Source organism: Dreissena polymorpha, chromosome 8 (genome assembly GCF_020536995.1).
Source record: "Dreissena polymorpha isolate Duluth1 chromosome 8, UMN_Dpol_1.0, whole genome shotgun sequence".
Lineage (NCBI taxonomy): Eukaryota > Metazoa > Mollusca > Bivalvia > Myida > Dreissenidae > Dreissena > Dreissena polymorpha.
The window spans coordinates 69,261,157-69,285,983 of NC_068362.1; the positions used below are offsets into that span (position 1 = coordinate 69,261,157).

The window sequence follows — 24,827 nt, forward strand, 5'->3', positions numbered from 1 at the left end:
AATGGCTCAAACCCTAATGCTCACAAGTTGGATGTATCCTAGAGTTATTCTCTCATTTTAACAATGGCTAAAACCCTAATGCTCACAAGTTGGATGTATCCTAGAGTTATTCTCTCATTTTAACAAGGGCTAAAACCCTAATGCTCACAAGTTGGATGTATCCTAGAGTTATTCTCTCATTTTAACAAGGGCTAAAACCCTAATGCTCACACGTTGGATGTATCCTAGAGTTATTCTCTCATTTTAACAAGGGCTAAAACCCTAATGCTCACAAGTTGGATGTATCCTAGAGTTATTCTCTCATTTTAACAAGGGCTAAAACCCTAATGCTCACAAGTTGGATGTATCCTAGAGTTATTTCTCTCACTTGAACAACGGCTAAAACCCTAATGCTCACACGTTGGATGTATCCTAGAGTTATTTCTCTCACTTGAACAATGGCTAAAACCCTAATGCTCACACGTTGGATGTATCCTAGAGTTATTTCTCTCATTTTAACAAGGGCTAAAACCCTAATGCTCACAAGTTGGATGTATCCTAGAGTTATTCTCTCATTTTAACAAGGGCTAAAACCCTAATGCTCACAAGTTGGATGTATCCTAGAGTTATTCTCTCATTTTAACAAGGGCTAAAACCCTAATGCTCACAAGTTGGATGTATCCTAGAGTTATTTCTCTCATTTTAACAAGGGCTAAAACCCTAATGCTCACAAGTTGGATGTATCCTAGTTATTTCTCTCATTTTAACAATTGCTAAAACCCTAATGCTCACAAGTTGGATGTATCCTAGAGTTATTCTCTCATTTTAACAAGGGCTAAAACCCTAATGCTCACAAGTTGGATGTATCCTAGAGTTATTTCTCTCACTTGAACAACGGCTAAAACCCTAATGCTCACACGTTGGATGTATCCTAGAGTTATTTCTCTCACTTGAACAATGGCTAAAACCCTAATGCTCACACGTTGGATGTATCCTAGAGTTATTTCTCTCATTTTAACAAGGGCTAAAACCCTAATGCTCACAAGTTGGATGTATCCTAGAGTTATTCTCTCATTTTAACAAGGGCTAAAACCCTAATGCTCACAAGTTGGATGTATCCTAGAGTTATTCTCTCATTTTAACAAGGGCTAAAACCCTAATGCTCACAAGTTGGATGTATCCTAGAGTTATTTCTCTCATTTTAACAAGGGCTAAAACCCTAATGCTCACAAGTTGGATGTATCCTAGTTATTTCTCTCATTTTAACAATTGCTAAAACCCTAATGCTCACAAGTTGGATGTATCCTAGAGTTATTCTCTCATTTTAACAAGGGCTAAATCCCTAATGCTCACAAGTTGGATGTATCCTAGAGTTATTTCTCTCACTTGAACAATGGCTAAAACCCTAATGCTCACAAGTTGGATGTATCCTAGAGTTATTTCTCTCATTTTAACAATGGCTAAAACCCTAATGCTCACAAGTTGTACGTATGTTAGAGTTATTCTCTCATTTTAACAAGGGCTAAAACCCTAATACTCACAAGTTGGATGTATCCTAGAGTTATTCTCTCATTTTAACAAGGGCTAAAACCCTAATGCTCACAAGTTGGATGTATCCTAGAGTTATTCTCTCATTTTAACAAGGGCTAAAACCCTAATGCTCACACGTTGGATGTATCCTAGAGTTATTTCTCTCACTTGAACAAGGGCTAAAACCCTAATGCTCACAAGTTGGATGTATCCTAGAGTTATTTCTCTCACTTGAACAATGGCTAAAACCCTAATGCTCACAAGTTGGATGTATCCTAGAGTTATTTCTCTCATTTTAACAAGGGCTAAAACCCTAATGCTCACAAGTTGGATGTATCCTAGAGTTATTTCTCTCATTTTAACAAGGGCTAAAACCCTAATGCTCACACGTTGGATGTATCCTAGAGTTATTTCTCTCACTTGAACAAGGGCTACATTCCTAATAAACATGGGCTAAAACCCTGACAATCACAAGTTGGATGTATGCTAGAGATTATTCACTTAATTGAACAAGGGCTTCTACCCTAATACTCACAAGGTTGGTCGATGATAGAGTTACCTCTCTTAGTTGATCAATAAACAAGGGCTATATACAACCCTGACACTCACGAGGTGAGTGGATGCTAGAGTTACCTCTCTTAGTTGATCAATAAACAAGGGCTATATACAACCCTGACACTCACTAGGTGAGTGGATGCTAGAGTTAACTCTCTTAGTTGATCAATAAACAAGGGCTATATACAACCCTGACACTCACGAGGTGAGTGGATGCTAGAGTTAACTCTCTTAGTTGATCAATGATTAAGGGCTACATTCTGACTTGTTTGTAGTCCGTGGGAAAATCAAATTAAATAAAGACCTTTTAATAAAATCATTTCTAAAGCCTTCATTTCTAAACCTCAGATACTGATGAGCAGCAAACTGCAGAAAGCCTGAATAGACTGTGAGTTATTGGTTTCTAGTTTTATGCTGGTTTAATGCATGATTGAATATAGCCATTTTCAATTTGCCTCATATTGGGAAAGGATTAGTTGATAAATGTCTTGTCAGTTTTGGATTGGACTTACAGTCTACTCTCGTTATCTCCAAGTCGGCGGGAACAAGAAAAAATATCGAGATAACGAGAGTTTGAGATATCCGATTAGGCGTTTTCAAAGAAAAAATGAGACGAAAATTTACCTTGTTTTTAATATCTATATACCTGCTAAGTGGTCTTAATAAAGCCGTCACCGTGTGGCATAATACTCTCTACTACCCTATCTATTACCTGATATATATGCGTTTTTACGAGGCACGATTAAATTTGTTATTTAAATGCTTAAAATGATGTTTTAAGTGTTACTGAATTACATGAACACATGCGGTAATCATTTTGTAAACTGTTGAGTAAACATCCGGTAATGTTGCTATTTAAATTTATGATGCAATTGACGTCCAATCAAGACAGGGGTTTTTAATCTGAACATGCGTGAATCACGTTCTGGAATACTGAACTGTGCATGTACATTTTGTAGTTTGAAATGCAAAGTACAGGTTATAAAATGACAGGCCTTACTCAAGTGTAAATGGCTAACGACATTACACACGTGTGGTCATTAATGCAATGAACGGTTCAATTTTCTACCGCACAGTATCGGGCTCAGTCGGGCGAAGCGGGACGGTGAAGTATCAAAGAAAAAAATTCTCACCTTTGCTGACACTGGGACAGTTATTCGCACTTCGAGATAAACCACAGTAAATACATGTAATATCGGGACTCGGGACAAATTTTTATATCAAGATATCGAATTATTCGACATAACGAAAATCGAGATATGCGATGTTTATTAATAAAGCTAAAGAAGGAAAAAAGTTGGGACATTGAGCTTACTTCGACATATCGAGAAAATGGAGATATGCGATGTCGAGATAAAGAGAGTAGACTGTATATAAGAATTTAACAGTCCTGTTCAACAATTTTAGTATATTCTAGAGTTCTTTCGTATCGTGTTAATTAAGTGTTAGAACTAAGAATGAAAATCTAATTAATATGCAACCATGTAAGTTAGAGGATGTTTTCTTATTATCTCCATTAGTATCAGTTTGTGTAAATGTCTGTGAAGACTGCTACAATTGAATCAGTAATTCAATTCCGATACACACATTGGAAAGAGTCTGCAAGATTTATCTCTCTTGAATCTGAAACATGCATTGGATGGAATCTGCTAGACTTATCAATCTTGAGTTTTTTTTTGCTGGATAATGTGTTGTCAAATGGAAGCTTGGAACAAAATATGTTACTCTTATATGCACCATGTGATTGCATTCCCAATGGCCTCTTAGTTTTAACACTAGGATGAATAATGCCAGTTCATTAGAGACACATTCTGGGCTAGACTCCTGATTCATTCAAAGTTAGTTCTCGCTCTCTGGATTTACATTTAATCAAATAAACACATCAGAAAAACAACTCTGGAGCATTTTAAACTTAACCTTTGTTTGAGTTTTGTGGACTTCGCAGTGCATGTACAGACATTTTGAACCACTTAAGATCTGGTCTCGGTCAGAGCATAAATATGCCTGTTGACTCAAATCTAAAACATTTAACAGTAAAACACTTTTGCTAGGATTCAGAAGTTAATATGAATAACCAAAACACCCTTTTTATATGTAAATAATATCCCAAATTATTTAATTTTATAAATGTATGGGCATTTATAATGTTCTTGTCTGTGCCTAGCAATCCACATTTCTGAAGGTGCTGCAGTATTTTGATTACAAAACCACAAACTCTGGTGATTGTTCATTGGAATTGTTGGCACATCATTAAACATCATGATGCCAGGTAACATGCTGCGTAGGCAACCCGGCTGTCTTACTGAAGTCTGGAAGAATTGCATAGCCTGCAACACCTTCAAATTATGTGAGTGAATTAAGGTTGTTCACCCCAAAATTTCTTAAGATGGAACTAGACAAATCACATGGTGAAACAATTCTATATCTCATTAAAATTACATGAATTGTGAAAAACAATAAGAGAGTGATGGTGGTTTTTCATTTAAATTGTGGGTCTTAAATAATTTTAGTATATTTTTAATAGATAGAAATCCATTAGTTAAGTTTTCTATATGTAAGTTAAAGATTTTGTACTCAAATTTCAAATTGAGATTATCAGGTTTCAAACAATTGTATGTATAAAGTGTTACAATTGGGCTTAAGTTACATTTGCCTTTACTTGTTTTATTACAATTGAAATTGTCCGTGCTATGATCAAAATTTTAATGGCATAACATGACTTATGATTTGTTTATTACTTGATTTGAACATGAGATTTGGCTTATGTTTAATTTAGAACTTGTAACAAATATCTGTGAAGTAACCTAGTGTTCATTACAGTTTATTACAGTGCTGTCACACTTATGTTTAAGGATGTGAAGTGCTTTATTCCTGCTTAGTATGGGGACACATTATGGACAGGAAAAAGATATTATCTCGTAAACGGCATAAAAACACTGGAATGTGTATCTTCTATCTTCTTAAGTAAAAACCATGTTCAAACTTAAAATCAGCACCTCAAAAAGCTTTCTTATATCCCCATCCCAGGTCATTCCTTCATATTAATGTTCCAGATATTTGCTGTAGAGTTTCATTATGTATCCACCATACCTCATCTGAGTATTAAGTGCTCAAGGGTTAGATATTCTTATCAGTCACAGATGGTCAGCAGTGTCCTTGGTTGTCCTGCAGCTAATATGTGATATCCATTTCCTAGATCAGCATTGGTGATTTTTTAGCACGGCGTTTTCTGAGAAAACCCAAGGTATTGTCAAAGCCAGCTCGTCGTGGTGTCCGACGTCCGCTGTCCGCGTCGTGCTAAAACCTTAACATTTTTTTAAGCTTTTGAACATTGACTCTAAATTCAAATGACTTCAACCTACAACTTTGAAACTGTATATGTAGATGCAGCTTGATGAGTTCTACATGCCACACCCATTTTTGGGTCAATAGGTCAAAGGTCATGGTCACTGTGACCTTTAAAAAAAAAAAACAATTCTGACAAGCTTTCATCTATTCAAAAATGCATCCGTAGCCGAACGTGGCACCCGTTATTCGAGCGTGGCACCCGTTATGCGGTGCTCTTGTCAGATAATCTTATCATATTCAATATCCTAGGTAATCGTTGGTGATCCTGCAAATAAACAATAATATCCCATTTTATAGATCCTCAAAGGTGACCCTTCAGATAATCTTTCATTCGTGTCATTTGTCATCATTGGGTATCATACATATCCTCTTTCATCTACATAACCCTTATCGTAATAGGTGATCCTACAGAACAAATACTATATCATATTTATCTATTCTTTATTCTTGGTCCTGCAGATCATCTATCATATCCTATTTCCCTGATCTTCTATTGAAGACATACATAACGTACATCAATCCCCATCTCCTTTATCTGGTATGGTATGGTGATGTGATGAAACCTTAAACCCATTTATGCCTAGCATCTAGAAAAAAGGCCTTGGCAAACAGCGTAGACCCAGATGAGACGCCGCATGATGCGGCGTCTCATCAGGGTCTGCGCTGTTTGCTTAAAGGAATGTCTGTCAAAATATTCTAAATATAGAAATAAATATACTAGACATCCCTAATTTTGGAAATAAATTGATCCAATTTAGAAGGATGGGAGAGTCCACTAGATATAAATGGGTTAACATACCAATTAGGATTATCCTGATGGCAGCAACACATATTTATCAATACAAAAATGTGCAGGAAAGTATAAACAAGATTATTGAAATGCAAACACAATTACTGATTCATTGATAGGAATGTAGCTTACTGGAAAGTAAATAGCATGTAATGTAAAGATAAGTTATAGACAAAACATAAGCAACTAAAAAAAGGTCTGGAAAACAATCAAATAATTTATAGAGACTGTGCATGATAAGCATCAATTGTATAACACATTACCTTTTGTGAAAGAGGAATGTGTGCATCATTGACTGGTAGTCACTTTGTTAATGTCAAATTCCAGATCAGTGTTTAGTATCATAAATTGTGGCTTTTGTTTCATCTATTTGGTATTTGTTGCAGGCCCACTCACTTCTCAATTCCATTAAGAGTTTGTCAGTTGTTCTGTTTTGAAAGCTTGCTCATATTGCTGAAAAGCTGGAGGTTACGGTAGTGATTCAAGCATAAAGAATATAAAAAAATGTGAAAGAAAATAACATGTTTAAGTAATTATGTTGTAAATAATTGTATTCATTTCATATTTTATTTTGAAATTATAATTGATTTAAAAATTTAATAATCATTCTTATTTTTATGATAGATATTAAAACAGAATAAAATTGAAAATAAATGCACAAGTTCGCACAAAACAAATAAAAACAAACTAATGACAGATGTTATTGAAAAATATTATGATAGAAAAAGTGCCCCACTGTTTGAGTATTCTCTCCAAAGCTCAAAGAACTTCTTCAGACTTAAAGGCATGTCAAATAAGCCTTAGGCTTTCAATTCTAGGCATTACATGCAATTTAACTAAAATGAGTAGGTTTAAACAAAACAAATGTCATAATCATGGTTAGGGTAAAATTATGCCGTTTGCTCTGTACATTTTTTTCTTCATGTCTGGATCATAATTTTGCATAGCAATTAATAATCTTCTTATTTTTGAAAAGGTGTAATTGTTAAGAAAAGGGAAATGTCATACATGTGCTGCACACAAAAACATATGAAATTGAATATACCGTAATTACTCTATGTTTTCGGACACTCTAAGTTTTCGGACACCCCCGTTTTTAGCAAAAATAATTATTTTTCGTGACTCTTAATTTTCGATCACACGAGTTTTCGTCCATAATTAATGTCTCTAAGTTTTCGGACAGTTTATTTTACAGCGCTATTTTACCAAATTTCGGTCGTGTTTTTGATATCTTATGACACTTTGATCATGGGGTTTTACAACCAGATTAACATCATAAAACCAGGCAGGTGCATGCCTGAGGGCAACGGACCATTACATTTGCATTATTTTGTAAATAACCTTGTAAACTGCTTTTAAAGAATGGTTTCGCCCGATAGCATTTGAATTGATGCCGTATTAAGGAAGCAGCATGTTTAATTTTACCGGGTATATATCTTTGTTCCATATAATTTCAATAGACAACAACTATCGGAAATGAACACACAAAGAATTCATAGCTTTTTTTATTGCGTTAGTTACAGGTTCATACTAGCGAGTATCGGTACATCACATGCTCATCTTTGAACTTGTTGGTCAAAGTACAACCTTATAGTAACTTTCTGTAAAATAAATTAAGCACGTGCTTAAAATTATTTAAATTGCACTGCAAACATATATAAATGTTATTTATACTATACGGCATGGTATTTTACAGGCACGTTCTATTACAGGTAGTCGTTGATACAATTGACGATATTTTCGAACACTTCAATTTTCGACTTTAAGTTTTCGGACACCTGTATTTTGTGAATATTTTTCGTATCTAAGTTTTCGGACACGAAAAAAAATTATTATTTTTAAGTGTCCGAAAACATGGAGTAATTACGGTACACAATTAGCAGGACTTTTGAAATGTTGTTTTTCTAATAGAAAAAAATGCAGTGCAAAATACTAAAAAGGAATCTATTAAAATGTCAGCATCCAAAGCTGGTGTCCTAAACAGTGTAAGTCTATTGTTTGAAGGACTTCCTATGTTGACAACATTTGCAAGAGGGTCGAACAGTGAGTCATCCAAGTGAAGTGCAAAAATGTTTCAGTTGAAAATGATACTGTATACAACAGTAGCTATACAAATATCTGGTTAGAGCGGAAGTAGGCCTTTGAGGTGGAATAAATAAATCCCAACCAGAACAACATGATATGTACAGTGTAAATAGTTTGCAGTGCATATACTTTGTCAGTTTGTGTTTTTTTGGTTCTCAGAAAATTGGGTGAGTGATGGCGGGTTGTGTTTATTTCTGGTTGTGATGGAACTGCAAGATAATATAAAAAAGATTGCATGGAAATTGTTGTGAAGAAGGGGGGTGGGGGGTAAAACATAATTTTGACATAAGGAGAATAAAACATGAACATCTGGTAAATGTTGTTGCAGATACATAAAATTTTAATGTTAATAAAGTTTTAATTACGAGTTATAATTCATGCTAAAAAACTAAATAATTGTTCTATTATTTTAAGGCAATGTTGCTGGGTAGTTCTTAATAATTTCAGATTGTGCTATTAGTATGAAAGAACATGCACTATAGTGCAGATGCTCGTAATTTTATGAGTTGAGTGTAGAACTGTGGTATCAGGTATACAAGGTTTCACACTTGACTCTTGTTCAAGCATATTATAGTTTGTACTTACATTGGTTGTAATCACAGGTAGAGCATGCAGACAGAACGTTCTGTGCTTCATAAACAATGCCGTCAAAACAACAAGAGTGGAAACGGCAATAATGTATTTGTAAATGCAGTTACTAGGCATTCTGACATTTATCCAATGTTTTGAAAAACATAGACCTTTGCAAGATGTTTGTTGATTGCACAGAATAGGGTGATATTCTTCATGTGTAGGACGTTTGCCTCAATTACTTACTGTGACTGTAAGCAAATATAAAAGCATTGGATTATTTTGTACAGCATTATAAAGTGACTATGCTTCATTCTGTTCTTTTCTCAATATTCTGTGACTGTATGCTTACATTGGAGCAGTGGATTATTTGCTTAAGCTCAATTAGTGATGCATTTGTGGTCTCCTTGTAATGTTTAAATTCAAAGGGTGATCAGTTAAGAACATGGATAACAGATATACCAGATCTAGGCGCACAGAGTCCAGTGGGACTCGCAGCGTACAGATCACCTATGATCCGTATACCAGGACTACTAAGGTAGGCATGGGGATATTTATATATGAAAGTTTAGTGATGCTGTACTGTTGCTGTATATATGAAGATAAGAGCAGGGGGTTGTCTGGTCATTGTGTTGATCAATATTGTATTGCAGTATGGTTATGCCAAATTATATATAGGATCTTGGATGAGTGGTCGTATTGTATTAAATTTATTAAACAAGTCATCTAAATAAAGATAAAAACGAGGCTTGCCGAGTTTAATAAATTCAATACAAAATGACCACAAATCTAAGATTCAATTTATAACATGACAAACACATTTGCTTTTTATTTTATGCTCTTTTCACCGTTTATTCACATTGTAAAAGAGTTTAACTGAAGAAATTTGCTGGAATAATGATGTCATTTCGTCACAAAAATGACGTCATTTCACAGTTATATAACTAGTGTAATAACACCCCTGTAATAAACAAAATTGGGCATTATGTTATTTCATTCCTGGAGCGTAGGTCATGTTATAAAATGTAATATGGGTCTTCTTTGTTAAAAAGCATTATGGGTATTCTTTGAAATTGTTTTACTTCAATATTGGTCCTTTTTGTTGTATTGCAACATTCCTATTTTTTGCTGCATTTTAATGTGGTTGTCTCTATTAAATTACAATATGGGCATTCTTTGTTGTATTGCAATATGTGTTGTGTTTGCTATATTGCAATATGGGTGTTCTTTGCTGTAATGCATTATGTGTTTTCTTTGCTGTACTGCAAAATGGGTCTTCTTTGTTATATTGCTAATATGGGTCTTCATTACTCTGTTGCAGCATGGTTCTTCTTTGCAATATTGCAAAATTGATCCTCTTTCCTTTATTGCAATATTGGTTTTCTTTGTTGTATTGCAGTAGGGTTGTGCTTTGCTGTGTACAAGTATAGATATTCTTGGTTGTCTTGCATTATGGGTCTTTTTAGCTCGGCTGTTTTTGGAGAAAACCCGAGGTATTGTCATAGCGAGCTCGGTGTGTCGTGTCGTCCGCGTCGTGCTAAAACCTTTGAAACTTCATATGTAGCTGCACCTTGATGAGTTCTACATGCCACACCCATTTTTGGGTCACTAGGTCAAAGGTCAATGTCACTGTGACCTCTAAAAAAAAAAACTGACAAGCTTTCATTTATTCAAAACTGCAGCCGCAGCCAAGCGTGGCACCCGTTATGCTGTGCTCTTGTTAAATATTTTGCAATATGGGTAATAGCATATGAGTCTTGTTTGTTGTATTTCAATAGGATTGTGCTTTGCTGTATTGCAATACAAGTCTTCTTGGTTGTCTTCCAATATGGGTCTTTTTGGTATTTTGCATATAGGTATTAGCATGTGGGTCTTCTTTGTTGTATTGCAGTAAGGGTATTCTGCTTTGTATTGCAATATAGGTCTTGTTTGTTGTATTGCAATATTGGTATTGTTTGTTGTTTGCAATATGGATCTTGTTTGTTGTATTACAATATGGGTCTTCTTTGTTCTATTGTAATAAGGGTCTTCTTTGTTGTATTGCAATATGGGTCTTCTTTGCTGTATTTCAATATGGGTTGTCTTTGATGTACTGCAAGATGGGTCCTCTTTGCTGCATTGCAATATGGGTCTTCATTGCACTATTTGAATATGGGTATTCTTTGCTTTATTACAATATGGGTCTTCCTTACTGCATTTCAATATGGGTCTTCCTTACTGCATTGCAATATGGGTCTTCTTTGCCTCATTACAATATGGGTCTTCCTTTTTGTATTACAGTTTTAGTGGTTTGTACTCTACTGCAAATTGTGTGTTTCTATAATGTACAGCACTTTGTGTCTTTCATGTAACTTCTAATATGTTGTCAATGATGTGTAATTTATAGAATATTTTCATTTATCTATTTACATAACCAATCACATTTTATTACTTGTTCAATTGATAGTCCAATATTTCATCTACCAGCTTATAATAATCCAATATGTTGATGGCCCTGTACTTGTACAAATAATATGTCACTATTGCTCTGTTAAATAACCTTAATTATTAAACAACTATGGGTGGTTGAGAACTTGTATCAGTCAAGGTGGTTGTGTATTGTTTAATCTGTAAAAGAATCACAGCCTTGTTCTTGATCAGATTGTTTTGTCAGAAAAAAAAGGTGATGAGCATCTAGGTCTGTATTGGCAAGAAGTATTATATTTTGTTTACAAGGACCAATAAGTCATGCCAGGCAATCATTAGTTAGAGGTGATGAATAGTAAAAAGGTTGTGTCTGAAGACACCATAATATTTGAGGGCTCAAGAATATAGAAAGTGACTTGATTTTATAAAAAAAAAAGATAAAACTCAATATAGAATTCTTAGTACAGTTGCGCTCAATGGTTCAATAAATGAATATATTGTGTTCTCAGTGATTCATAACATTATGATATACAGAGTTTATTTGAATGTAACAAATTAATGTTTGTACTATATTTCTACTTGAATTACTGGGAACTTTGGTAAAGCCCTGCACTGAAGTCAAAGGCCTTAAGCCTCATATTGGAGTCAAGCTGATTTTGCCTCAATCCATGCACTGACGTTTAAAGGCTTATGGTTTAATTCCCGCACTGAAGTCAACAGGGTTTTGCTTCGATCCATGGGTGGAAGTCAAAAGGTTCAATCCCTGCACTAATTCAAAACGTCTTTGGTTCAATTCCTACAGATTCTTTCTGTGGCCTCGGGATATTTTTTCTGTCCTGTTAAAGGCACATAAACAACTTCAAGCTTGAATTATGTGTATTGTAATGGAGCATAACCTTGATGTACAGGCTGTCTAGACATTGAAAACTAAACTAAATAGCTTTTAGGATGTATTGCCTGGTGAACTTTCTCTACCCTGACATTTTAAATTAGATGATTCATGTGGTGGGTGTAATATGATACAAAATTTCTCAACTCACAGCTGGCAGCCCATGTGGCTTAGTCATCCATGGGGGGGGGGGGGGGGGGGGGGGGGGGGAATCCTGCAGAAGTACATGCTTGAATGGATAATGATGTATTATCAACCGAAATGTATGTCATATGTTCTGAAATAGTGTAATATTTCTTGAAACACATTATAAGTAATATAATGTAATGTAGAAGTTATTTTATATTATTGTAAATATTTATTCCCTATTTCAATAAAAATCAATGTGTTGTTTCTTTCTTCATTGTCGTACATTTTCTTCTGATCATATATATTTTTGGTGAACGAAATATAAAATAGCATTTACTGAAAATGTCAACATGTTTGTCACTGCACTTTACAATAAAATACAGAGTGTCATGCAAAAATAAAAGGACAAAATTTATCAGAGCATTATGTATGGATTCATGGCATTTTTAGCTCACCTGATTGCTCAGGTGAGCTTTTGTGACCGGTCTTTGTCTGTCGTGCGTCTGTCTGTCCGTTAACATTTGTTCGTAAACTTTCTAGAGGCCACATTTATTGTCCGATCTTTATGAAACTTGGTCAGAAGCTTCATCCCACTGAAATCTCGGTCAAGTTTTAAACTGGGTCGTGCCGGGTCAAAAATAAGGTCACTAGGTAAAAAAAAAGAAAAAACATTGTTAACACTGTAGAAGTCACATTTCATGCCCAATCTTCATGTAACTTTGTCAAAAAGTTTGTCGTAATGATATGTGGGTTGAGTTCAAAAGTGGTTCCGGTCCGTTGAAAAACATGGCCGCCAGTGGGTGGGGCAGTTTTCCTTATTTGGCTATAGAGAAATCTTGTAAACACTCTGGAAGTCACAATTTTTGCCCAATCATCATGAAACATGGTCAAAACATTGGTTTTTATCGATATGTCGGACGAGTTTGAAAATGGTCCAGATCGGTGAACAAACATGGCCGCCAGTGGGCGGGGCATTTTTATCTATATGTATTTAATGAAAACATGTCAACACTCTAGAAGTCACTTTTTTGGCCCAATTTTCATGAAATTTTGTCAGAACTTTTGTTTCCAAGATATGTGAGTTAAGTTTGAAAATGGTTCCTGTCCGTTGAAAAACATGGTTGCCAGGGGGATGGGGCAGTTTTTCTTATATTTATATAGTAAAAAGGCTTGTTAACAATAATAAATTAAGGTCATGTAACATGCGAGACAACTCTTCTAAATATTGCATTTAAGTTTACAGTAGTTACTCCCCTTTGATTATTAATGTTTTCATAATAATCCAGTGTAGTTGTTTGTATCATTTATGTATTAATTGTTATTCGAGGTTGGTTGTTTTTATGCCCCCTTTCAAAGAAAAGGGGGCATATAGTAATCGGACTGTCCGTTTGTCTGTTTGTCCGTCTTTCCGTCACACTTTGCGTTTAGGTTTCGAAAAATGCTCATAACTTATATGTCCCTTGAGATATAACCTTCATATTTGGTATGCATGTGTATATGGACAAGGCCTTTCCATACGCACAAATTTTTTTAACCCCTTGACCTTGAAATTAGGGCCCGCGTTTAGGTTTCGAAATCTGCGTTTAGGTTTCGAAAAATGCTCATAACTTCTATGTCCCTTGAGATATAACCTTCATATTTGGTATGCATGTGTATATGGACAAGGCCTTTCCATACGAAAAATTTTTTTACTCCTGTGACCTTGACCTTGAACTAAGGGTCCGCGTTTAGGTTTCCAAATCTGTGTCTAGGTTTCGAAAAATGCTCATAACTTCTATGTCCCTTGAGATATAACCTTCATATTTGGTATGCATGTGTATATGGACAAGACCTTTCCATACGCACAAAAACTTTTACCCCTGTGACCTTGACCTTGAACTTAGGGTCTGCGTTTAGGTTTCGAAATCTGCGTTTAGGTTTCGAAAAATGCTCATAATTTCTATGTCCCTTGAGATATAACCTTCATATTTGGTATGCATGTGTATATGGACAAGGCCTTTCCATACGCACACAAATTTTTACCCCTGTGATCTTGACCTTGAACTTAGGGTCCGCATTTAGGTTTTCAAAATCTGTGTTTAGGTTTTGAAAAATGCTCATAACTTCTATGTCCCTTGAGATATAACCTTCATATTTGGTATGCATGTGTATATGGACAAGGCCTTTCCATGTGCACAAAAAAATTTACCCCTGTAACCTTAACTTTGAAGTTAGGGTCCGGGTTTAGGTTTTGAAATCTGCGTTTAGGTTTTGAAAAATGCTCTTAACTTCTATGTCCCTTGAGATATAACCTTCATATTTGGTATTCATGTTTATATGGACAAGGCCTTTCCATGCGCACACAAATTTTGAACTCTGTGACCTTTACCTTGAACTTAGGGTCCGCGTTAAGGTTTCAAAATCTGCGTTTAGGTTTCAAAAAATGCTATAATTCCTATCAAAGCGTTTATAGGGGGCATATGTCATCCGATGGTGACAGCTCTTGTTTTTAGCTCACCTGATTGCTCAGGTGAGCTTTTGTGACCGGTCTTTGTCCGTCGTCCCTCTGTCCGTCCACATTTGTTCGTAAACACTATAGAGGCCTTATTTATTGTCCGATCTTCATGAAACTTGGTCAGAAGATTTGTCCCAATGATATCTTGATGGAGTTTGAAACTGGGTCATGCTAGGTCAAAAACTAGTTCACTAGGTCAAAAAAAAGAAAAAGCTTATAAACACTGTAGAAGTCACATTTAATGCCCAATCTTCATGTTACTTTGTCTAAATGTCTGTCTTAATGATATGTTGGTTGAGTTCAAAAGTGGTTCTGGTCCGTTGAAAAACATGGCCGCCAGTGGGCGGGGCAGTTTTCCTTATTTGGCTATAGAGAAACCTTGTAAACACTCTGGAAGTCACAATTTTTGCCCAATCATCATGAAAGTTGGTCAAAACATTTGTTTCCTTCATACGAGAGTTGAGTTGGAAAATGGTTCCGGTCAGTTGAATAACATGACTGCCGAGGGCGGGGGGGCAGTTTTCTTATATTTATATAGTAAATAAAAGCTTGTGAACACTCTACATTTTTTGCCCAAGCATCATGAAACTTGGTGAAAAGATTGGTTCTATATATATCTCAGATGAGTTTGCAAATGGTCCCGATGGGTCAATAAACATGGCTGCCAGGGGGGTGGGGCAGTTTTCCTTATGTGACTATATAGAGAGAAACCCAAGATCGAACACTATAGAAGTCACATATTTTGCCTAATCATCATGAAACTTAGTCAATACATTGGTTTTATTGATTTCATGAACAAGTTGGAAAATGGCTCAGATCGGTGAAACACACTTTTTAGCTCACCTAGCTGATTGCTCAGGTGAGGTTTTAGGATTGGTCTTTTTCCGCTGTCCGTCCGTCCACATTTGGTTTGTAAACACTCTAGCATTCACATTTCTCAAGCATTCTTTATCAAAATTGCTGAAAGATCTCAGTCAAGTTTGATGATGAGCAAAATCACATAATTAATGCCATAATTATTGCCCTTAGATTGTCCAAATTTTCATTATATTATACAAAATCCTTGTAAGCAAAGTTTGATGTTTGGTAAGGTGGGTTCGGCTCAAAATATAGGTCACCATTTCAAATCTTACAAAAACAGAAACTTTCCCTACGCCAGAGTTTTGGTTCAATAATGATGAAACTTGACCAGGATGTTTGTCTGGTCAATATCTAAGTCAAGTTTGACATAAGGTAATGATTGAATGAACCGACTCCTCTCAGGTGAGCGCAGTAGGGCCATCTTGGCCCTCTTGTTAATTAAAAACACCAATAATCATGATCCTGTCCAGCACAGTTAAATATAGTTTTCATTTCATTCGGAAAGCTATTTATCAGGTCATGTTGGAATCCAATAATGTTTGAATTATCTTTGATTATATGCAGTTAAGTTTAGGTCCAGATTTCTTTAATATTTGGTAGGCTGTTTTAAAGGATTAGCTAAATTTTCTTTTTTCAAATGGAAAAAAGTTATATATTAAATGATTTTGTCCCAAAATTATTGCAATCTTTAAATGAAAGTTTTATATCATGAAACAAGACCACATAAAACAAAATGTTGTACAACATCATCAACTTTAAAACAGTAATACAACCCCATAAAATACATGAGTTAAAGTAAATAATCTTTAAACAGACTTCTTTTTTTTAATCCGTACACCTGTGTATTAAACTTATCACATTAATATTCCCATGGCATAAATCCATTGCATCAGAGGTTTAATTTATTGTTATTTGTTAATTTCAATAGAAATGTTTGATATATATTACATAATCTCATGTAAGTGCATATTTTAGCCCTGTTCTGATCATTATTTACAGCGAAATTGATACTTTTATAATAAAACACTTACATTTTCATGTTGATGTATTTAGGGATAATTTTCATCTGTGGTGATATCATCGAAGTTTCACTGTATTGATGAGGGCAAATTCGTATTAAAGCCCTGGTCTACAAAAAATGAAACTGATATAAATAAACATCGTCTTGACCAAAATATTATTTTAATGTTTTGAAATCTGTCAAAAAAGGAAGATTTCTATTGTATTTATTGCATACTTTTCTTTAAGCCAATCGAAGTGTGTGATGCATTTGGTGTAAATTGTACCAGAACACTAGTGTACGAAAAGTGTTTATTTTATTGGCACAAAGCCCTTGGAAACATAATGAAATGTATATTCTTACAATAGAAAGTTTCCACTGAAACTATTTTCTTCATCTTTCAGCAGAACATTTGCTTTTTTGCATGCATTGAATTATTTTTTGTAGAAAGTGGGTTTTAAAAGTGTCACACATCTTTACTCCATTGTTCACATGCAGTAACATTAATTTTTTATTATTGTGAGTTTCATTATACTAAAAATGCTATTTGAACAATAATATTTTGTATGTTTATAATTTATGTATTCCCTCAATCTGCAAATGTTTCATTAAAAATACTAGACAAAATCTGCCCTTTGGCACTTGACAGTGATATGGCCATCTTGGGTGTGAAACCATTAGAAAATATATAGATTAAATTTCAGTGGTATTAAGCCTTTGTGCAGTTTACTTTAAAGTGAAATTGAGGTTTACAAGGCAGTTTGGTAAGGCCTATCATATTTCATGAAAACCAATTTATATATTGCAGTGACTAATTCAATCCGTTTAGAGTAGTTTTTAAGCCCCGAAGGAGGGCATATAGTGATCGGACCGTCTGTCCGTCTTTCCGTCACACTTTGGGTTTAGGTTTCGCGTTTAGTTTCGAAAAATGCTCTTAAGTTCCATGTCCCTTCACAAAGCAACTTGATATTTGGCATGCATGTGTATCTCATGGAGCTGCACATTTTGAGTGGTGAAAGGTCAAGGTCATCCTTCAAGGTCAAAGGTATAAAAACATGTATCAAAGCGGCGCAGTAGGGGGCATTGTGTTTCTGACAAACACATCTCTTGTTTTCCCTTACTGGTTTCACCGGAGGGGACTTATGGTTTGTGCTCTGTGAGTCTGTCTGTGAGTCTGTCTGTCTTAAAAAAATCTTCATAATTTTTCATGAAACTTGAAACATGGATAGATGGCACTATGGACATTATGCACGTCATTTTATTTTGTTCCTACGTCAAAATTTCTGATTGCTATGGCAACAAATAAAAAATAAAAAAATCTGAAAATGTTGGTAATTTCTGACAATGGTGGAGCCGGTAGGGGACATATATTGCTTGGCATTAGTCTTGTTCTTCCTAAAATATGCGCATTTAATTGTTTTCAATGATATGCCATAGAATATCATATACTGAATGGAAAGTGTAATGTAACATACTCTATTTTATGACAGTTTAAAAATGCAAAAAGCCATCAAATTACATTAAGTTCTGCACACTTAATTTAAAAAAAAAATGTGTTTTTGCTTTGACATATGAAACTGACACATACTGTCTTTTTACAATTTCAAGCAGAAATTTCCCATTATCTTATTTGAGAAATGTTTCAAAGTATTCATAAGCAACACCTATCAATAAAGTGACCTCATGTAAAATTATAAACAAGAGCAACATAAATTTCTACACCATCGTCTTTCGGATTTTAATCAATTATAGTACTTATGAACACTCAAAACTGCCATGCATGCCTTGTGGCTTTTAAATCAATCCTGAAATTATGTATTCTATTCATGTTTACGGTGTCCTCTTTCAGTTTAAAATGTGCTGGTATCTCTCACTTTTCTTCCTCTTATGATTGTTTGATCACAAATACTCACAGGGTAAAAGGCAGGGTTTGTGGATGTTTTGATCATGCTGGGTGGGAGTATATCAACCTTTTACAACCCTTTACCTTCAAAAGAATTTCAATAAGAATGTTCATCACATCTTCAAATGGTCATCGTTGAGGAGATTTAAAACCTGAAGTTTGATTGGATTTATGAAGACCTGTGTGCTCTGATTTTATATAAAGACAGACATTTGGTGAAAAATAAGACTATTTTCAATTATTTTGGTTACAGTTGTCTGAAGTGACATTTTGCCTAGAGCATTTTTGGGAGTGAAGATGCACAAACTATAATTATGTAATGTTTGAAATAGTGTGCACAGTTGTAAAACTGCACAATCAGTTGCATTAATAAACATAAATAAATATTGTTATCTTACCAAATAGAAACTATATTACTCAGACAGCATAGAAAGTGTAAATAAGTGAAATCAGTGCTTCTTTAAACATTGCACTTAAGTGCGGAAAAAAATTTTCAAAAATTCCTGGATAAAAACCTCTTTGGAAAGTCTGTACAAATTAGGATTTATATTCTTGGCAGTTTTCAACTGTTTGAAGTTTGCATCTCAAAGAAAGAATAGATAAAAGTAAATTTGAAAATGTCTGACAGTGGCAGTAGCAGCTCAGATTCAGACAGTGATTCAAAGGTCAAGGTCACAAAGGTAAAACCACTGACAAAGTATATGTGGTCTTTTTATTGCCCTTATAATCCAACCATTGAGTGCTTCTTGAAGTTTTTTAAAATGTTATTTGCAACTTGAAAGTTGAATTTTAAATGATACTTCAAGTGCAGGGTGTTTAGTGCAAGTTTTCAAAATATTGTGTTGACATTGTGAAATGTTTATCTTCATTTTATGTTAAAAAATAATAATGTTTTGCACAAACTTGTTTCATGCAAAATGTTTTACAGGTGTTAGACTTTCTGTTAAGTTTTTGTAAAAAAGAGTTGGGTAATTGAAAAATATATTCTGACTGTTTTTAATAACTGTTCAATCAGAAAACTTGAGCATTGAACATGTAAGATTTCAATAGCTCAAGATTTGGTTTTCATATGAATATAATTTAGAAAAACAAATGCTGTTTATCTTTTTTATTTTTATTATTAAGTCAACAAATTCTGACTTCCTTTACCATTATTCATATATATCCTGACATGTCAGCATTTGGATCTCCAAAACTTCTTATTATTTCCTAGAATTTGTGATCATTAACAGTTAGTCTAAGATAATTGCCATGTAGAGTCCCCTCTAGAAATATATTTAGTTCCTGCAAATTCAACAAATATTTGTAGCAATAATTTCAGAAACCTAAGAGTTCTTGGAACTGTTACTCAATGGTCACTTCTGCTTGCAGACACAATAAGTGGACTATTCAAGTTAAACTGTAAAATCATTTTATTTTGTATATATGGTACTATTATTTTGTAGATTCTTAAAAGCATGCATATTATTAGTTTGATCTTAAATATATTTTTGGATATAAGACTTCCAAAAATAACATTTATTGAACATTTGCGTTCATGGTTAATGGTTTTAGGGATGCACGAATATTTAAAAACACTAGTGTCTGTCTGATGAATGATATTCTTATCACAGTATTGCGTCTCTCCATTCTAGGTTACAGCGGGCCTTGCCAGCACCTACCTAGACGACCGTAACCAGGGCAACCAAGATGAGGACTTCCCGCCCCCACCCCCAGAGCTTCTCCAGCAGCAGTACCTGTACGGAGCTGCCCCTCAACATGGCGTGTACGCCAACGTGGCCCCAGCTACACAGGTGAGGAGAACGGTGTTGATGTAGTTAATATAAGTATATATATATAGATAATATAAGGGCCAAACAGGCTTATCAGGGACGATGCTTTTTTCTGAACTTAATAATCGCAAATAAACATAAATACCATTAAAACAGAAAGAGTTGTCCCTTATTCGGCTGGCAGGCTGCACAGGCTGATCTTGGGTGACACTGTATGCACAGGCACTAAGTTGCATTTTCTCAGAGTGTGGCTTGCTTAACGAGGCTTAGAAAACCGAAATAGTAAACCTAGGAGAGGGATATAGGTTTTTATGCAGTGCAAACTAAATAAACATATCTGTTTTAAATACTTACAATGTATTTTGTTTATCTAATCATTTTACATTTTTCTGTCTTGATACTGTCAAAAGTTTCCATAATAAAATGCCTGAAAACAGTGCATCTAACCAATCATGCTTAAAAAAAACAAGTTATTAATGCATGTTATTACCTGATGTCTTATATAAATGATAATTAATTATTTTTTGCTATTTCCTCACCGAAAAATAAATTTGCAATGTTTTAAACTGTTACCGGTGAATATCGAACTGTTGACCGGTCAACAGTTTGAACTGTTGCCCGCTGGAATAATGACGTCATTTCGTCGAAAAAATGACGTCATTTTACAGTTAAACAGTCAAAATTATTTATTTTATCGATTACTGTTGTGTGTAAATAAACATTTAGTTTGGTGTTATTTCTTTGTTGGAAATTTGATCAGGTAATAAAACACTTATTTCATGGATGCTTGGTGAACAGTCAAAACTGTTGTCCCTCGGTATCAGGGCTGACATTTGGAACTGTTGCCCTTGGCCTTTCGGCCTCGGGCAACAGTACCAAAGTCATCCCTGATACCTTGGGAAACAGTTTTGACTGTTCACCGCGCATCCATGAAATAAGTGTATACTAAGACCTGCTTACTATATATTGTGTTGTATACTTGCCACAAATGACTCTCTCTCTTGTTAGTTTGCGATTCAATAAACCTAGCCACTAGTACAATGTTTTTCTATTAATATGAGCCCACAACTACTTCTGAAGTTTACAGTCATGTTTACTGTGTATCAAAGTTAAATTTCACCGAAATGTATCAGATGGGGATGTTATTTCATTTAACACTTTCCCACTCAGAGGCAAAGTGACAATTGCTTTGTGCAAATGGCATAAAACCAGAACAGCTTGCGAGTAACTCGCAGTCTTTTCAGAATTTATGCTGTTTGCTGCTCATCAGTATCTAAGGGTTGGAAATGAAGCCTTTTAACAAAAATTAGGTAGAAAGGTCTTCAATTTAATGTAACTTTCTAAGGGACTACAAACACTTCAAAATACGTATCAAAGAGGTAAAGGGTTAAATGTATTTGGTGATGGGATTTAAAAAAATGATTTTAGTTCAGGGTCCTTATTCACACAGCGCCAAAGTCAGATCTTAATTTCAATAATTATTGCTCTTTAGTGAAAACATCAGATATTGAGTCTCAATATGATTTCTGCTTACACAAATAAAATTGTAAAAATTTAAGCAATATTTTCTTCTAAAAGGCATTGTTTAAAAAAAGCAATAACTTGAAAGCCAGAGATTTGAGGAATTTTATGACTATGAAATGCGTTTCTACATAAAGTATTGTGTCTCACACTCAGGGTCAGGCATTGGCATACCGGCCAGGCAAGGGGACTCATGACATGCCTGTCCCACAGCAGGGCAAGGTCACCAACATACCAATCAGCACCAAACCCATTGAGGTGGAGAAAAGGTAGGAGAAGCTGTGTACTGTGTAAGAAACTTGCCTGTAGAGTGCAATTTGTATGCCCCCAAAGTAGGGCATATAGTGATTGGACCGCCCATCTGTCTTTCAGTCACACTTTGCATTTAGGATTTAGGTTTCGCTTCAGATAGCAACTTGATGTTTGGCATGTATTTGTCAGATAGCAATTTGATGTTTGGCATGTATGTGTATCTCATGGAGCTGCACATTTTGAGTGATGAAAGGTCAAGGTCATCCTTCAAGGTCAAATATATGGCTTCAGAGCGGCGCAGAAGGGGGCATTGTGTTTCTGACAAACACATCTCTTGTTTTATTTTACAAAAGATTTGATGATGTTGAATCTTGAAGTGTGATATACATTTCTGATGTGCTTTTAGAATTAAGGGTATTATTTTGCCTATTTGCCTGTTTAATTAATTTAAAGTCACTGTTGATTTAATTTACTTACAATATCAAAATTAATCAACTCTTCTTAAAATTAGGTCAAGACCATAATATTACCTTTTGCATACCTTATAAATTATAAATAGTAACTTTATTATGTTTATGTTTTTTGTGATATGGTTTTTGACAGGCCAGGTATAGACAAAAGCTTTTCTACTTCATGCTGTGCCAAAAACTGGGTGTAATCTGGCACATTATAGCCATGTTATAACTTATAATGATGGCTCTTTTAGCAACTCTTCTCCATCAGAAGTAAAGGACCAGGGCTCATGGCCAAAAAAAAACAACAAGTTATAGCTCATAAAACATAAACTTTTACCAATCTCTCTTTTGTCAGAAATGTTGGTCAGGAGCCCCCGGCCCCTCCCCCGACCTTCAAGCTGATCCCTGTGAAGACAGAGAAGGATGCGGGCCCACCCCCCGCCCCTCAGACAGCAACCAGTCAGCAGAAGCCCTCCCTGGAGAACATTGATAGGCAGGTGCTCCACACTGTGGACGATCACGCTATACAGGTAAACATTCTGGAGATTTCCCTTTCCCTCTCAGAAACAAGCAAATAATACTGTAACAGCGGAAAGAATCATCCCTTATAAGCCTGTGCAGACTGCACAGGCTAATCTGGAATGATGCTTCACGCACATGCATTAACCCTTTCTGTCTCAGAAGCAAAGTGAAAATAGCTGTATGCAACGAGAATAAGACCAGAACAGCCTGCGAGTAACTTGCAGCCTGCTGAGGTTTTATACTGTTTGCTGCTTATCCACATCTTAGGGTTGAAAATGAAGACTTTAAAACTTGAATATAGCAAGAACGGTCTTAAATTTGATAAGATTTTGTAGTGCACTACAAACGCGTAAAAGTGCATATCTGAGAGGTGAAGATTTGATTGCATTATTGTGACATGACCACTCGTACTGTATTTCCTTAGTCTTACAGCTATGATCGTTTGAAAAATTAATGTACAATGCATATTGGCAAATAAAGTGTATTGAGAGGAAAAAAAAGGCAAAAGTTTTCTGCGAAAAAAAAGTGTTGTTTGTGTCTCATAGTATAAAGCTTGCTTCATAATGGAGAATATTTCATAATTTTGTGGCCATGAAAGGATGATGTTGTACTGGACCTTTTGGTTAATTGCATTGGTGTAGGTATTATTGTACAGTGTCTGTTGAATAAACCATTAGTGATAGCTTCAAACTACCTCCAACAGGCTCTTGTAAGACTATAATATCTATATTTATATTATGTCAGTCATATTTAAGGGAAAATAAGGTTAAATGTTGTTGCAATAGGACTTGGGCTAATGGACTTGTATGAATTTAGCAGTCTTTACATGGAGAATTGTATGTTTTTATGTATTCAGGTGTATTTACATTACCATATGAAAATTGTGTTTTTACGTGACCATGTGTTTATGTGTTTGTATTTAGGTATCAAAGAGTGACCACATGTATATGTGTGTATATTCAGGTATCAAAGAGTGACCACAGGTATATGTGTGTATATTCAGGTATCAAAGAGTGACCACAGCAACGTAAGAGAGCTGGTCTGGGATCTGATCTATTCCAAGAACATCACCAATGAGATTGAGAAAGTCAGGTGTGTACAGTGAACACTAGTAAACAACTTAAAAAATATTTAATTTCTACTTATTTTTACTTTTGATGGGGAGATACATTTTTCCAATGTGGTCCATCCTTGGTCCTAGTTTGCAAGCTTTATCATAGCATCTGATGAACTTAAAAACTGGAACAACTCATTAAATTCCTTCTGTCAGTGACAGTTGGGAGAAAAAAACAACACAGGATAAACATTCAGGTCTTGCATTATATGCAGAGCATGTCCTATTATGGAAAACTTTCTCTTTTCCTTTTTTCTAACTCAGATGATAAGATTTAAGTATCCACTCAGCTGACTAATGAGAATCGCGCAGGTCACAAACTATCTCAGGTCTCAACTGTAAGTACATGTAATCTTTCTCAAACTCCCAGTTAAGTTGGACTCAAAATACTTTAAAAAAAACTCATTGAAAGCTGAGAAAGCAAGTTGTGTCAGGATATCGACTTGAGTATTTTCATGATACACTGTAACGCCGATATATCGCGGTTGGTGGGGTCCAAAGATCGCGAGCGCAATATATCCGGCACCCGATATAACTCGAGAAATGTCTAACTTAATTGTATTGCGGTTAATTTGTCAAATTTCCCCAATGTTTTCATTTTATATACGGCGCTGCTACATATTTGTATAGTAATAATTGCAAACTAATTCTA

At 35.1% G+C, this 24,827-nt stretch overlaps 1 protein-coding gene across 3 annotated transcripts in view; it reads left to right on the plus strand.

Annotated features, from left to right (window-relative positions):
* The window catches only part of LOC127841023 (uncharacterized), an 89,864-nt gene that overhangs the window by 50,925 nt on the left and 14,112 nt on the right, over positions 1–24,827 (plus strand). For all 3 annotated transcript variants that reach the window (XM_052369527.1, XM_052369526.1, XM_052369528.1), the window contains exons 9-12: positions 20,174–20,332; positions 21,989–22,101; positions 22,895–23,069; positions 24,065–24,153. In XM_052369527.1, coding sequence (XP_052225487.1) covers positions 20,174–20,332; positions 21,989–22,101; positions 22,895–23,069; positions 24,065–24,153 — 536 coding nt within the window. The remainder of the gene's footprint in view (positions 1–20,173; positions 20,333–21,988; positions 22,102–22,894; positions 23,070–24,064; positions 24,154–24,827) is intronic.